Below are 15,333 nucleotides of genomic sequence, written 5' to 3'. Positions count from 1 at the left end.
AATGTACAAGCTGCAGATTCTGCAGAGCGCCGCGGTCTCACCACGGGCCGATGTAAGACGAGGATTGTCCCATAATTGTTGTTCACAGAATACTTATCTCTGCGAGTCGGGCTCACACGTTTGTTTCTGTTTCGTCTTTTCTCAGAAATGCTCAGCCGTGGGACTCTGGCTGAGCAGCCTAAAGAGATTAGACTGTCATACTCAGAACAAAACCACAAAAAAAAGAAACTGCAGCCAGAAAATGGATTTCTCCCAGATTACTGGAAGAGCTTTTATTTGCAGCGTTGCAAAGTACATTTAAGTACATTTCATGGTTGTTAGCGTTCATTTTCTCTCGCTCGCACAGACAGCCTCAAACACTCTTGATCTCTCCTTCCTTCATTTTCTCATCAGTTGATTAAAAAAATTGGAACTGGAACACAACCATAACCGCAGCATCGTCAAACAGTTCATAACGAACCCAACGCCTTAGAGTCCAACTATGCAAACATACATGAGGAACTAATTAATATACATCTTATACGAGCCAAACCTACCATTTGTTAATATGTTTTCTCATAACATGGCTTCAAGCTTCTTAAAAGTAAACTAAGAGAGGAGCACTTATGATGCTTTTCATGGCAGAAAAGTAGATGATATGGTATGAGACGCATACTGAGATCATACCGTAGGCAACATATTGAACCGTAGTAAGAGTAAAACTAAAGGTTGCTGTTGATCTTATCAGTGTTTTCACAGTGGAAGGAAAAGCAACTTTGGATTGCATATTGCATGTTTATGGAAGCAGCCAGTTAATAATATTGCTGCGGAGGCTTCGTGGTCAGACACAGTCTGCACCATCCAATTTAAAGGGTTCAAGTCTTTGTCAAGTCAGTTTCTGTGGAGTCCACAGTGAGACCGTTTGCACTCGGAGCAAAAGGAAAGCTATTTGTTTATTGTCCTTCACAGATGCCTTCACAACCGCGTGGGGGATGTGGCCTTTCAAGAAATAGGCGTCAGGACCTCAAAACGCCGCTGCCGGAAGGCTGTGATTGTTATTTCCTGCAGCCTGGCCACCTTTTCCCAGCAAAGCCAGAGACTCCAGCGAATGAACACTATCTTTCTCCACACACTTTCCCAGTCCAGCTGGAGCTGAGTCCTCCGCCGCTCCCTCGCCCCCGCCCTCCTGCAGCTCCCCCGAGGCGGCAGCGGCGGCGGCGGCGGCCGCGCACTCCTCCTTGAACAACCGGTCGTGCTCCATCTTGAGCTCCTGGTAGGAGCGCGAGAACATGTGGAAGATGGAGGTAGCGGGAAAGGCCATGATGAGAATCCCACTGAGGATGCTGCTCAGCGCTACGACCTGTCCCGGAATGGACCTGGGCACCATGTCGCCGTAGCCCACGGTCGTCATGGAGATAATGGCCCACCAGTAGGAAGCGGGGATGCTGCTGAAGTCATGGGTGCCCGTGAGCTCGCTCTCGGCCAGGTGGACCAGCGGCGAGAAGAGGGTGACGGCCACGCAGAGGAAGAGCAGCAGGAGGCCGAACTCCCGGGTGCTGCGTCTGACCGTCAGGCCAAGCGTCTGCAGGCCGAGTGAGTGGCGAGCCAGCCGCATCACGTAGAGGATCCTCAGCGCCCGCAGGATCCTCAGCACCAAGCCCAGCTTGTCCAGGTAGCCCTTACCTCCCCCCGGCCTCTCGTGCTCCTGGCTGGGGTCCTCCTCCGTCACCACCAAGGAGACGTAGTAGGGCAGGATGGCCATGGCGTCGATGATGTTGAGCGGGCCGCGGAGGAAGTCCAGCTTGCTGCGCGCCTGAATGAACCTCAGGATGAACTCCAGGGAGAACCAGGCCACGCAGACGGTCTCTATGATGAACATGTTGTAGCACTTGGAGGAACATTCACCCTGGGGTGGAGAGAGAGGAGGGAAAGAGGTTGCGGGAGTGACAGGGGGATAAGGATGGGGGGTGACAGCGAGCAAGACGGATGGGGAGAAGAGAATGGTGAGAGGGGAGAGGACAAAAACCCTGAGGTCAGATAATCACCCTTGGTAGTCATTAATAAATCATGAGCTACATTCGCAGAGCATGCTACGGCTGCTGAGGCAGCACTGATAGATAATACATTGACACCATCAATCAGCGGTTTGGTTTTGACGGATTCCAACAGATTAATGCAGCTCTGGCAAAGCAATGAGGCCTGCGCGTCCTCCGAGCGCAGACTGGAGAAAGAGCAAAGCGAGAGTGGGATAAATGCGCTAATGCCTCAACCGAGTGCGTTTATTAAAAGCTTTGTCATCGCACGGCCCCTCGTTAACTGGCTCGTACGCTTGCTGCCACCTCTCCGCTCTTTGCAACCTTGAAGTAGAAGTTATCGCGAATTAAAAGCATACAGGCACCACAAGCGTCCACAACAGGTTGTGACACATGGATTGATTCTTTTGTATGTTACGCTGGGAAGTTAGATTTCCCTATTGCATCTTTAAACAAAGCAGTGTGAAGCAAAAGAAAACCAGTGGAGATGTTGGAATTCTTCAAACGCGCTCACATCTTCAACACGGCAGACAACTGACACGTGCTAGAAAAAGATCCAGTATCAGAAAGTTACAGCGGGATGATGGGGTTTAGGGAAAACTTTGAATAATCTGACAACCACTTGAAAAATGTTGAGCAAGTTTAGGCTCCGATCAGCCTGTGTTTCAGCCGCCGGCAGCAGCGTTTGACATGCTGGGTTGTTTTGCTTCCTTTCTGTCCTTCTGAGAGCCTCATCCAAGCAAAGGTACCAGGAATAGCTGGTTTTCTGACTGACTGCTTTTGTTCATGCACAACATGGTGAACTGTGAGTTGACGCAACATATAAGAGCAGAGAAGAACAACAAATGATGCTTAACTGCCCAATATAACCATCCATTCATCCATCCATCCATCCATCCATCCAGCCAGCCAGCCAGCCAGCCAGCCAGCCAGCCAGCCAGCCAGCCAGCCAGCCAGCCAGCCAGCCAGCCCCAGTTCTCCAAATAATGGAGAGTTCTTAAGCTCATGTCTAAGGTTGCATAAGAAAACTCATTTCATATTTGGGATTATTTGGATCCAGGATCTTGTCCATTCATTCATGACGAGAGGTTTGATGACTTTGACAAATGCAAACTAGCGTAACTTCTATAAAGATCAGCCAAATTATGGGTTAAAACTAATGTAAAACTAATGAGCAATGATAATCACGATTATAAAATTAATTATGCCCCATTAGCAGCAATCGAACTGTAGGTCTCCTGAATGAGTGGACCCCGTCTACGACCATGCTTTGCGTCTTCCTAATGCCTTATGTCACTTCCTACTTTGCTGGTGCTGGAGAGGAGCCATAATTCCTAAAGCTGCTACAGGGCTTAGCCCGCTAAAAGTCAACGTATTTCATTAGCGGACATTTAGTGGAACAGCTAATGCTGTCATTTTTCTTGGGAAGGCGCTCTCCTCAGGGCACATACTGTTGTCCAGCTTCAGATATGTCGCCTGCAGCTACTGGAGCTGGAAACACATTCAAACCCGCAAAACGTCCCTGAAGCAAGCGATCAGTTTGAGAAGAATGCATCTGTGTTTTTGCTTGTTTCCTCCATTCACCAAATTAAAAGGTGAATTCTTTATTCATTCAAAAGCATGTTCATGTTCACATGAAGCTGAACATGAGCCGTCGTGCATTGAAGCGTATTTATGTGCTCGGTCTCTTCTCTCATTATTTTCCCTGCAGGTTCTACATTTTCCCCATTGTTCACCCTCTACATTAATCTCCCTGCTCCCGCCGTCTCATCTATTTCCCTCCCTCCTCACCCTTCCGTTCGCTTCCCCGCTGCCCTTTCCTATCGGTTCCCGCGTCTTTCTCCGTGCACCTTCGCATCATTCATCCTGCTTCCTCCTCCATCACTCTCTCTGGACTCCCTCCCTCTCATTCTTCATCCTGTTCTGTTCTGCGGCCTCACTCGGGTCAAACACCTTGTCCGGTTCCCCCTCCTGACGCATCCCTCGCGTCCACACTCATTCGATAGTCTTGTGCCAGTCAGTTTAGGACATGCACAGTCTAGTGTTCCTTTCTGAAGCCAAACTAAACAGAAGCAAGGGGCACGGACTAAAATGTCTCCAGCTGAGATAAGGAGCGGGTAGAAGGTGCTGATAAAAGTGTCTGAACCAGTTATCAGTTATCCAGTTATCACTGGAAGCGAGTGTTCAAATTTGATGAAAGCACAAAATTCAATCTCATTTGTGTATTTTATCACACACACTGTACAGTGACGCCCTGTTCTCTATTGCAGGGCGAGTATCTTGACATTGGCTTGAAATCACTGAGCACCACTAGCTTTGGTAAACGCTACTGTAGTTGTGAACCCAGCTTCTTGGTGAAACTACAGAGACTTATTACAGCATCTAGCACACAGCATCCATTGCTGTCCAGCGTCTGTAAAGGTTGTGTCCTCCACCTGCTCCTGATAAATGTCCTGGACACATGAGCTACAGTACAGTGTGTACACTACTGTACATCTGAGCTAAACTACGACGTCAGATGACGACAATTCTGTGTGGATTCATTACCACGAGTGACACATTTCACACTTCGCATTACTCATTTCATTTGCGTCTCATTATAAAAATACAGATCAGAGCAGATTTGCATCTTGCCACTTATATCTAAAGCCACAACAAGGGAAGCACCCTCACACGGACGACACGGGGGTGTTTTGCTTAAGAGCACGTCAAAAACACGACTCACGATCATTTGATGTGAGTCGAGCCTCTGACGCAGCAGCAACTAAAAAAGAGTTCCTGACGCACGCACGCACGCACGCACGCACGCACGCACGCACGCACGCACGCACGCACGCACGCACGCACACACACACACACGTTGACCTTATCTCCTCTGGGTGACTTTCACTGGAGCTGATGTCACTGACCGCTCATGTTGTACAGTACACTGTTCAACACGGCAGCTGTCTCACATGGGGATTTCCTGTCCATATTAACACATCTCAAATCAAATTAAGTCAAAATTAAGACAGAGCAGTGAGTGATTGTAGAAAGTGTTTGAACTGAACCTGTGGTCAAATGGCATCAACACGGTATAGGGATCAAATACGACAACATGTTTCAAACGTAAATGTCTAATATTTGAACAGTTTGCCAACATGCACTTCATACGGAGCGAATGCGACTTTGACTCAGACTCTGCAGCGTAGCCGGCGAAATCTCTGATTAAACATCTGGCATTTATTGAGTAATTATGATGATATTTGATGTGCGACGCTGCACTGATGAGGGAGAGAGAGGTTAGAACACAGCTGAGTTGTTGATGTTTGGGTCAGGCTTCACATTCCTGTTGACAGCGTCCCATCCGCCCTCTGCCTGTGACCCATCACAACGTAGCGGGACGACGTCAACATCAGCCTTCGTGCCAGTATTTACCATTATTTACCATTAGACAGGAGCACGCTGGTGCATTACTTTTCTAGTAGGGATCAGAGAGAGATCATGGCAATTAGAATGAACCCCCCACAGACAAACATAAACCAGCATCTGCCTTTAATGCTAACGACTGTTCTAACTTTTAATTTCATTCTATGCAAGACTTCCCCCAATCCGCTAAATCTACAGCTGTCTCCTCTCTCTCTCTCTCTGTCTCTCTCTCTCTCCCTCTCTCTCGCCTGGAAGTCTGACTCTATGATGATTCTGCTTCCCCACCTGATCCAGAGGTTTCCGCAGAAAGGGTAACAAAAGAGCAGGAAAAGATTCAACCCATCAATCAGCTTAACCTTGCGGCAGACCTTGAATACATTTTGAAGAACTGAACACTTTTCCTCCTCCCCGCTGTGCTGACCTTGCGCTCACTTTTAAAGCTCCTCCATCAAAGAAGAGCGGAAAGGAGGAGAGAGACGAACGGTGAAGGGACGTGGGCCGACGCCACCCTCCTGACCTGAACCTCACATCCAGCCCTGTGCTCAATAGTCATGGGTTATTAAAAGGCTCGTATTAAGTGATGGAAAGATCCATCATCATGCTGTATCCCTGTAATCTCACATTATGTGAACACAGGCTTCAGGCATGCAGAGAGATTTGTTTGTACCCAGTAATTTGCATGCGCTATGATGAAAGTGCTACAAACAGGCACCCGCGACACACTACACCCAGTCACTGGGAGCCGTGACACAGGCAACACGTGAAAACAAAGCACAACAGTTTAATCTCCCTAAGAGGGGGCCCTCGAGGCCGCCGGGCGACGCGCCGCTATCAAAGACCAACAGCCCGCCGACGTGCCGACGCACTAATGGGGAAAAAATGAAAGGGCGAAGGTCGGGAGAACAGATAGAGAGCGGAGAGACGGGAAGGGGAGACGAGTGAGAGGAGAGGTGACATCTGAAGCACTGGGATTCCTTAACGCCCCGTAAGCCTCTGTTCTCCATCTGTCGCCGTGCTGCAGGACATGCACAAACTGAGAATGAGACCCCGTAGTCTGGATGATTCTTTGATCAACAGCGAGCAAGAAAGTGGCTGCGTGATGTAAAATAGAGAGATGTGCATAGAAACGCTACTCCTGTTGCAGCTGCACAAGCACAAGCCAACACTAGCACACAAGTAAATGCTCACATAGGTGCAGGTCAAGGTGCAGTAGTCTATATATATATATATATAATCCACATATAACCTACGGTGAAGCCTCTGAGTGATTCAACAGGAGAGGAAATCAAGCTGTAGCGTAAAAATCACGCATGAGCTGTTTGGTGTTTTAATTACTAATTTTTCCCACATGGACAAATTATGTGTGTGTGTGTGTGTGTGTGTGTGTGTGTGTGTGTGTGTGTGTGTGTGTGTGTGTGTGTGTGTGTGTGTGTGTCTGCTTCAGCCTGCCCATCGGTGCATGTTGTCTACAACATGTTGTACATGTTGTCTGTACATCCTTTTCATGACGTAACAATGAAAAGTGTAATCTCCAGTCTTTCCCCTGTCTTGTTTAAAGACAGTTTAAAGTATTGTTCAAACATTCAAACGAGAGGTCACCTTACTGTGGAGCTGCTCTAACTAAGATGGAACGTGATCATTGGGCTGTGAAATTGAGTTATAAATATGTAATATGTCCACATTTGGACAAAATGGCTTTAAATTATGAGGTTGAAATTTGGAGCCTTAAGGACGTCACATGTCTGATAAGGATTAAAAATGCACAGTGAAAGAGAACGTACAATAAAAACCCACATCGAGACTCATTTGTTGGATGGAGACTGAAACAACTGCAAACACATTCAGCTGGACTCTGCTGCATGGCGCTCGTCTGTGCTGCGCTATCCCGTCCTGGCGTGAAGTGGATAAACACCTCTGACTCCGCCGTCCTCTCCCATAATCCCACTTGGCAGCCGTGCGGCCCCTCAGACGGAGGGAACGCAGCTCATAAGCAGAACGGCCGTAACAGGCGTGGGATCTGATACAGGACTGTACTTCACGCATATACGGTCCTACGACACACTGAGACTAGTAGCATCCCATGCGTTGAGCACCTCTGTCCTTCCTCTCTCTCTCTCTCCCTCTCTCTCTCTCCCTCTCTCTCTCTGTCCCTCTCTCTCTCTCTGTCCCTCTCTCTCTCTCTCTCTCTCTCTCTCTCTCTCTCTCTCCCCCTCTCTCCCTCTCTCTCTCTCTCTCTCTCCCCTCTCTCTCTCTCTCTCCTCTCTCTCTCTCTCTCTCTCTCTCTCTCTCTCCAGCCACCAGCCTGCCCACAGTCATATTCGCCCTCCTTGAATTATAGTTGCTCCGACCGACTGCCAGCCTGAGTCTTATCCTGCTGAGACAACTAAGTTTACACGCATGGACACGTATTTATGCTCCCCGCGCTGTAATTCACCGGAGGCTGGAATTAGGAGCAGGAGGAGACGATAAAATGCTACGCACGGAGAGTGAATTTCTCATTTTGTGTCACGCTTGGACGTGACCGGTGGCCGGGCCTCGTCCCCGTGGCGTCGGGAGCGAGAGGCCGACTGGGGGAAACACGCACTCGCAGCCCGATTAGACCGGCTCTCACTGCTTCTCAGGTCTTGTTACAACATATGTTTCATCTGAGGAGCATCATCCTAAAGGCGATCACATGCACAAATGACTGTCTTCACTCTCTAACCTGCAGGGAAATTCATTCACACTTGACATTGTAGATTTGTAGAAGTACATTTAATCACTATCCATACTCACATATTACAAATGTCAATGGGGAAATGTAGCGTACGCCTTGTGTCTACTTTAGTGTTAGCATCCTCCTCTCTACGTCTCCCTCACACTTCACTCCCTCCAATACTTATAGAAATATGTTATCCTTCTGTAGGATGTCGTGTCATCACACTGAGTCTGAACGGAGGCTCGACGCCCCTCCTTTGTGAGGCCCTGGGATGTAAATATTGAACTCCATCTCCATCCATTAGGACTCCGACCGCTTCCTCAGGCCAAAACATGAGTGAATTAGGAGGCGAGCAACTGATGAGGCTTTCAGAAAATACTCCATCACCCAGCAAGAATATTAAAGGCATGCATCTGAGAGACACATGCTGAGAATACAACGCTTTGATGTATGTGGTGGTATGTGGTAAATATATGAAAATTAATACAAGAGCAGCTGCCGCCGCCTCGCTGCGAAGTTTTACCCGGAGATGCGCGCGAAGACGAGTCTGCGACTTCGCTTGAAGTTTGACATTTGAAGAGCGAGCTGTAGACACGAGGAGGCCTGGGCGTGCGCCGCAACCTGCCAACCATTACAGCGAGGGAGTCAGCGCCGGGTCAGGGCAGCAGACACTGCGGATCTCACGAAAGAGTGAGTGTGAAGTCGTCCAATGATGCGGAAGTGGCGGGTTTTATTACGTGAGACGCAACCTGGATGTGAACAATGACCATGACGTGAATACTTCAGAGTGGTGACGTTACTCTATCTCTGAATTTTTATGCCTGTTGTGAATATTCTACTCACATTCACAATCTGCATATTATGAGTCACATCAGGGTAAAGAAGCCGGTCCCGGTTGTCTTTGTGTTGGCTTTTGTGCACACGTCAGGCCTCGACTCTAACTATCGCCTCCACTGCGACCTTGGACTTTTCACACGCTCATGCAGGAGACGGAGAAATGATGGGGAGCTTATTATCAGCTGGCTTAACACGGAGCTGCAAGACAAAGGCCCCTCCCAGAGCGTTTAGCTCATAGTGATGCATACAGTAGTTTGAAGGCGGGATCAGCTGAGGACATGCGGAGGCACAGAGCAGAGAGAGGAGCAGGAGCAGGAGGGAAAATTGAAGCGGTGTTTATCTCACACGTTCTTTCCACCAGAATCTCACCCTCATCTCTTTTTAATTCTCCCTCAAGAGCATATTTTCTTTCCTTCCATCTCTCACTCACTCCTCCTCCCAGACCTCTTTTCTCTATTTATCCTCCTCGTCCTGCACCCTTCCACTCGCGCCACCCGTCCTCCCGTGCCTCGAACCCAAAGAGGGGAGAAGCAGGGGGGACGAGGGGGACGAGGGGCCCGTTTCCACGCGGAGCAGAGCCGAGACGCAGACAAACAACGGGGCCGCGTGAATTAAAGATGACGCTGCACGGACGGACTCACCGGATGTTCAGCAGCCGAACAAAAGAATATTCTGAACAAAAGAAGATTCAAAAAGTGAGCAACGAGAAAAAAACAAGTGGCCGATGCTGCCGTTTGGACACAAACATGAGCAGCACACACGTCCTCACTTCAAGGGTTAATATGTGCAGAGTCCACACAGCCGGACGACTCCCACAGAATCCGATGGAGGATTTATCAAAGACACGTACGACCAAGTCAATGCACATGACACAATCTCATAAATCTCGCCGTATGTCTGATACTTTTTGTGATTCGTCCTATGAGATTCTGGGAAAGGCCTGTATCCGAGGCAGGTGTAGAATGGACCCAGGAGCTCGGTCCAGCCCGGGTTCCATGTGTCCCCGTGGCCTCTGACTATGGGACTCCTCCTGGCGGCTCAGCGCTCATCAAGCATTCTGGAGCCAGCGCTGGCGCACGCCTCCCTGAATCCTCCAGCATCGCACCCTCTGTGCTCGATACTTCTGTTCTGTGACTGCTCGCTTTGAATCAATACACGGGGGCCGACGCGCTTTGGACGACTTCTCAATGAGCCTGTGTTGAGCGCTCAGCGCCCGGAAGAGCAGAGGACCTACACGTGTAGATAAGGCAAAGGCAATATGGACAAAATGGAGCGGAGACACATAAAGTCCACTGTTGCCCTGCGAGAGAGGTTGTGTGTGTGTAATTTCGAGTAAAACAATCACATCTGAGCGGTGGATGCGCTGCAGTGGAGTTTTGTTCAGGGGGAAACAGAAGGCTGGAGAGTGAATGTGTGCAAAATTAAGAGGGGGAGCAGTATCAGTTACAGGGGATGAGTTCATTACTATTGTATGTGTATGTGACCCCGTGTGTGTGTGTGTGTGTGTGCGTGCGTGTGTGTCTGTGCATTTGTGTGTGTGTGTGTGTGTGTGTGTGTGTGTGTGTGTGTGTGTGTGTGTGTGTGTGTGTGTGTGTCTCTGTGTGTCTGCGTGTGTGTCTCTGTGTGTCTCTGTGTGCGTGTGTGTCTCTGTGTGTCTCTGTGTGCCTGCGTGCGTGTGTGTGTCTCTGTGTGCGTGCGTGTGTGTCTCTGTGTGTCTCTGTGTGCGTGCGTGCGTGTGTGTGTCTCTGTGTGCGTGCAGGCCTGTGATTCCCGGCGCGTACGCGTGTTTATGCCAGGGCCAATTTGTGCCGCTCTCTCTGCCGGAGCGCGGTCGCTGGCGTGCCGTGGTCCTGAACGGCCCCATTTCTTCTCCCCCAGCGTTCGCTGACAGATCCTGGACGGGCCTTGGCACCGCTCCGGCTTCATTATCCCGCGCTGCCGTGAGATCACAGGCATGCGCGGCGGCAGAATCCCGCAGGGGCACTTAAAAGGCCTGAGTCTGACTGTGGGACGATTCGCTGTTTAACTCATAAACTCAGACACGCACTGATGACGGCGTGGAGCATGACCTTCAGTGAGTCATCAACCACATCCCTTCATTCTAACTCATTGGCCCGTTTAAACACGAGCGGAGCGTTACATGCGGTCCAGGCTCTGGTGCTGTGGCACTCACCCTGTTCTCCTCCTCTCGGAGGTCCGGCATGGTGCTGATGCACAGGCTGATCACCGTCACCGCCACCATGATGACCGACATGCAGGCGAAGATCTTCCCCGGCAGGCCCGAGTGCGGGTTCTCCACCATGTCCCTCAGCCAGTTGATGGCCCTCCGGTACCGGGTCTCCTCCACCGGCACCCACTGCATGGCGTTCCGCTGCCGGCGCTCCTCCTCGCGGCGCTCCTGCTCGTGCACCTCCTCCATGCGCGTGTACATCTTCCTCTTGCAGCAGCGCTCCATGTAGGCCATCTCCACGCCCCAGTAGGCCAGCTCGTCGTGCAGGCCCAGCACGCACATCTCCCGCAGCAGGCGCAGCTTCCCGGCCGCCAGGAAGTTGAGGATGACCCTGAAGGCGGAGGGCGAGCGGTCGAAGAAGAACTCCCTGCGGGCCTCGTCGTAGTCGTCGCACACGCTAGCGATGTCCTCGGGCGAGCGGCAGCCGCAGAGCCGGCCCAGGCGCGTGAGGGGGAACTGCTCCAGCGTGCTCCAGGGGAAGGTGTAGCGGTTCCCGCCCACGTTGATGACGGCTAGCACGCCGTGGTCGACGGACAGCAGGTCCTCGGGGCGGCGGATGAACTGGGCCCTCTGGTAGTACACACCCTGAGGAGCACAGAGAGCAGCGTGACCACAACAGTGACTGTGATGTCATTATTGACTGGACGGGGGGGGGTCCCGGGCGTCACCTTGATGGTTTCGGTCTCCGGGATCTCGGTGAAGATGCGGTCGAGGCTGCTGTCGTCACTGACGGAGAGGTTGCTGAAGTCATGGTTGGCGTTGCTGATGATGGGCATGGCAGCATCTGGAGGCCGCGCCGGGCAGCTCGGATGAGGTCACGGCGAGGGGAGAAGCCTTCGGATCACGGCTCGGCCAGCGCTTCGGTGTGCTCTGCTGAAGCCTTCAAAGACCTGTGTAAACCCACCACCGACCCTCATAACACAGCTTCCAGACGCCAGATCAAAAGCCCAGGAAGCAGAGGAGCGCACGGGGATCCAGCTGACGCGTCGGACCGTGGGTCGGTCTCGGTGCTGCCGTCGGGGCTCCGCTGCACTCTGGTGGGGTATCAGGATTCAACATGAGCTCAGTGGGTAATCCCAGTCTGGAGAGAGAGTCTGGAAAAAGAAGCCCAAATAGAAACAGCGGGTTAGAGTGGACCAGCGGACGATAGCTGCAGAGAATGAGCCGGGTCCAAATGGGTTTCTTGGCATTCAGATTCACCTGAAACTTACTGGCGCCCGTAGGCGTTACAATCACCCAGAATGCTTCGTTAGGTATCAAAGTATTGTGTGTCTGGGCAGTCTTTTTGTCTCATGGTCAGATTCTGTTCCAGTTATTTACTGTGGATATATTTATATACTCCTTTTTAAGCTCAGCAGACTTTCCTTTGCCCATTTAAATGGGGCCTAACCTTCACAGACAAAAGTTGATTTGTTGAAGCCGTAGGTGAGAATAATTATGTCCACAGAAGGAGAGACGCATAAAAGTTAAAGACGACTAACGTGAAGCCACTGTACAATAAACACACAACGTGAGCCATGGACGATAACAGGATCCTGCTGAAGGAACGAATGCATCTCCTCAATCACAATGCTGCCGTTTCATTTCCACCTCATACACAGCGTGGAGCATAATTAACTATATATCAGTCGATAGTGATTCCTGGTGAATGTGGTGGGAAACTAATGAGAGGAGACGTTGGCGGAGTCTTGGGTGGTGTTTTCAGCTCCTCTGGTTCTGGTCAGCTCATCTGGAAAGTAAGTCCCAATGTTTGCGTGAAGCATCACATGGTGATTGATTTTAAACACCTGCGAGCTGGACGAAGACTAAGTTTATTTAAAGTTATGCAGATGGAGCTGGTGGATCTGAATGGCTCTGGGAGCTTCAGTGCTTTAGGAAATCGTCCCTCTCTCTCTCTCTCTCTCTCTCTCTCGCTGTCCCCATTCTTCGCAAAAGTGCACGCACACGCACATCCACAGGCGGGACGATGTTGCGCCCACATCGGGATCAGACATTCAATGGAGCTCAATTGCGTATATTTCACGAAGCCCACGTAACATTTAATGAGAATAATTCCAACGCAGGACGTCTGAAGACGGACATGTTGCTTTAGGAGCCTTTAATAAAACATCAATCATCTTGCAATTTAATCCAAAGTAACTGATGTTTTTCCTTCATACACTTTAAAACAAACTAGTTGAAGACATGCTCCCGTTCTGCTGCAAGATGCCGTGCGGTGAATGCACCCGTTCAATGACTTCAAATGACTTAAATGGCAGCGCAACTTCAGACAAACGAGTAGCAACGTCTCCGACCCCCGCAGACATCGGTACAAGTTACGCATCTTACCCTCCGGAGCCCAGCGCTCGTCTCTGCGCATCAAAATCCGCTCGGTGTGAAGTCCCTGTCGGTTCGCAGTCCCCCCGTTCATTCAGCGCCAAATCAGGGAGTCAGCGACCGTTTCCAGTCGCCACCTCGTTGCAAACGAAGCACTGGGACTCCCGCATCCGCATCATCCAAGTCCGCGTAAACGCACCAGCGCTGGACGGGAGCGAGCGGAGGTCTGGTGCGCCCAAAGTGTCCCGTTAGAGCTCGGCTGGCGGTGCTGCAGGAGGAGGAGCGGAGGGGGGGGGGGGCTGGGGGGCGGACGGAGACGCGGTGCGTAACGGACGACGCTCCGAGCACCTGGGCTCAAGTTTGCGCAAAGGTGGAGGCGCAAAGGGGCGCGACGCGCAGCCGTCGACGCGCGAGCAGGCGCATTGTGACCGAACAATGCGAGGACCGTGGCTCTCACGCGCCCCGCGTTTCTTGGCTGATAGTGAGACATTCAAGGACACTGACGAGGCGCCTCCGTCCATGTTTCCCAACCCGAACGTTTGCGCGCAACAGGGGGCGCGATTCCCTCCTAAATGACCCCCACCTAAAGTTTGTTAGGGATCTGCAGTGACGCTAAAGCGTAGATTAGACTATGATGACGCCAACGAACAATAGAAAAGTATCAGACTCACAACGCTAAGAAGCAGACACTGATATTGAGTTTGGATGTTTGATGGTTGATATTAATTACTTGGAGCTTTAGGATTGTATATAAATCAGGCTAGATTTTAGTCAACTTATTGTTAGTGTGAAGTTAATTTTCCAGTTCATGACCAAGTTAGTCACATGGTGATGACTCACAGCTGAGGCTAAAAAGGCAGTGATAACAGCACAGGTCACAGCAAACAGCTGTGCTGAACCTCAGGCTGTGGAATAATCAAGCAGACCTCAGCGCCGACTTTGAACAACCCCGACTGTTTGAGATCAACGCACGCGCCAGGGCGCCGCCCTCCGCAGCCTCCGATGCCCACTTTGCTGCAGCTTCGGGAAGAGTATAAGTCATTACGCCCACCGATCCGTCTGCCTCGCCCACACGCGCTCCGTCCTTGAGAGGCAGCTCATTAGGCCGCGTGCACCTGAGGGAGCTGCTAAACCAAGCAAACACGCTGTCCGGGCCCTTACGTCCGCTAACGGACCAGACAACACATTAGCGGGAGATGGAAAGTGTGTGTGTGTGTGTGTGTGTGTGTGTGTGTGTGTGTGTGTGTGTGTGTGTGTGTGTGTGTGTGTGTGTGTGCATCCGTGTGTGTGTGTGTGTGTGTGTGTGTGTGTGTGTGTGTGTGTGTCTGTCTGTGCATCTGTGCATCCGTGTGTGTGTGTGTGCATCCGTGTGTGCATCTGTGTGTGTGTGTGTGTGTCTGTGCATCCGTGTGTGTGTGTGCATCCGTGTGTGCATCCGTGTGTGTGTGTGTGTGTGTGTGTGTGTGTGTGTGTGTGTGTGTGTGTGTGCATCCGTGTGTGTGTGTGTCTGTGTGTGTGCATCCGTGTGTGTGTGTGTGTGCATCCGTGTGTGTGTGTGTGTGTGTGCGTGCGTGTGTGTGTGTGTGAGAGCTCATCCCTGCATCACTTTTCATTTTAACCCACGGTGCAGCTTGTGCCCGGGGCTGTTTAACATATGCAACATTACACCGATCGGCCTGTAATTTCTCGGGCAGCTGTTTCCGCCGCTGAGGTGATGTTTGCGTGGACGCCGCCTCAGTGGCACCGCGACGCAATATGGCTCTCTAATTTGCCGTGTCGCTTTCCCGTATTGCGTCGCTGCTGCACACGCTGTATACGGAGCCACGCTCTCT

General features: G+C 51.0%; 1 protein-coding gene across 1 annotated transcript; it reads right to left on the bottom strand.

Moving 5' to 3' along the window:
* Nucleotides 1-242: 242 nt before the first annotated feature.
* On the bottom strand, nt 243-14,028 carry kcng4a (potassium voltage-gated channel, subfamily G, member 4a). Its single transcript, XM_029153619.3, has 4 exons — nt 13,514-14,028; nt 11,854-12,279; nt 11,129-11,770; nt 243-1,885 (listed from the first exon to the last, which is right to left on the bottom strand). Exons 2-4 carry the CDS (start codon nt 11,959-11,961, stop codon nt 1,004-1,006), a joined length of 1,632 nt encoding a protein of 543 aa, XP_029009452.1. The 5' UTR covers nt 11,962-12,279; nt 13,514-14,028; the 3' UTR covers nt 243-1,003.
* Between the last annotated feature and the right edge of the window lie 1,305 nt (nt 14,029-15,333).

Source organism: Betta splendens, chromosome 6 (genome assembly GCF_900634795.4).
Source record: "Betta splendens chromosome 6, fBetSpl5.4, whole genome shotgun sequence".
Classification (NCBI taxonomy): domain Eukaryota; kingdom Metazoa; phylum Chordata; class Actinopteri; order Anabantiformes; family Osphronemidae; genus Betta; species Betta splendens.
Note: the sequence above shows the minus strand (reverse complement) of the source record. Positions and strands in the feature narration are given on the sequence as shown.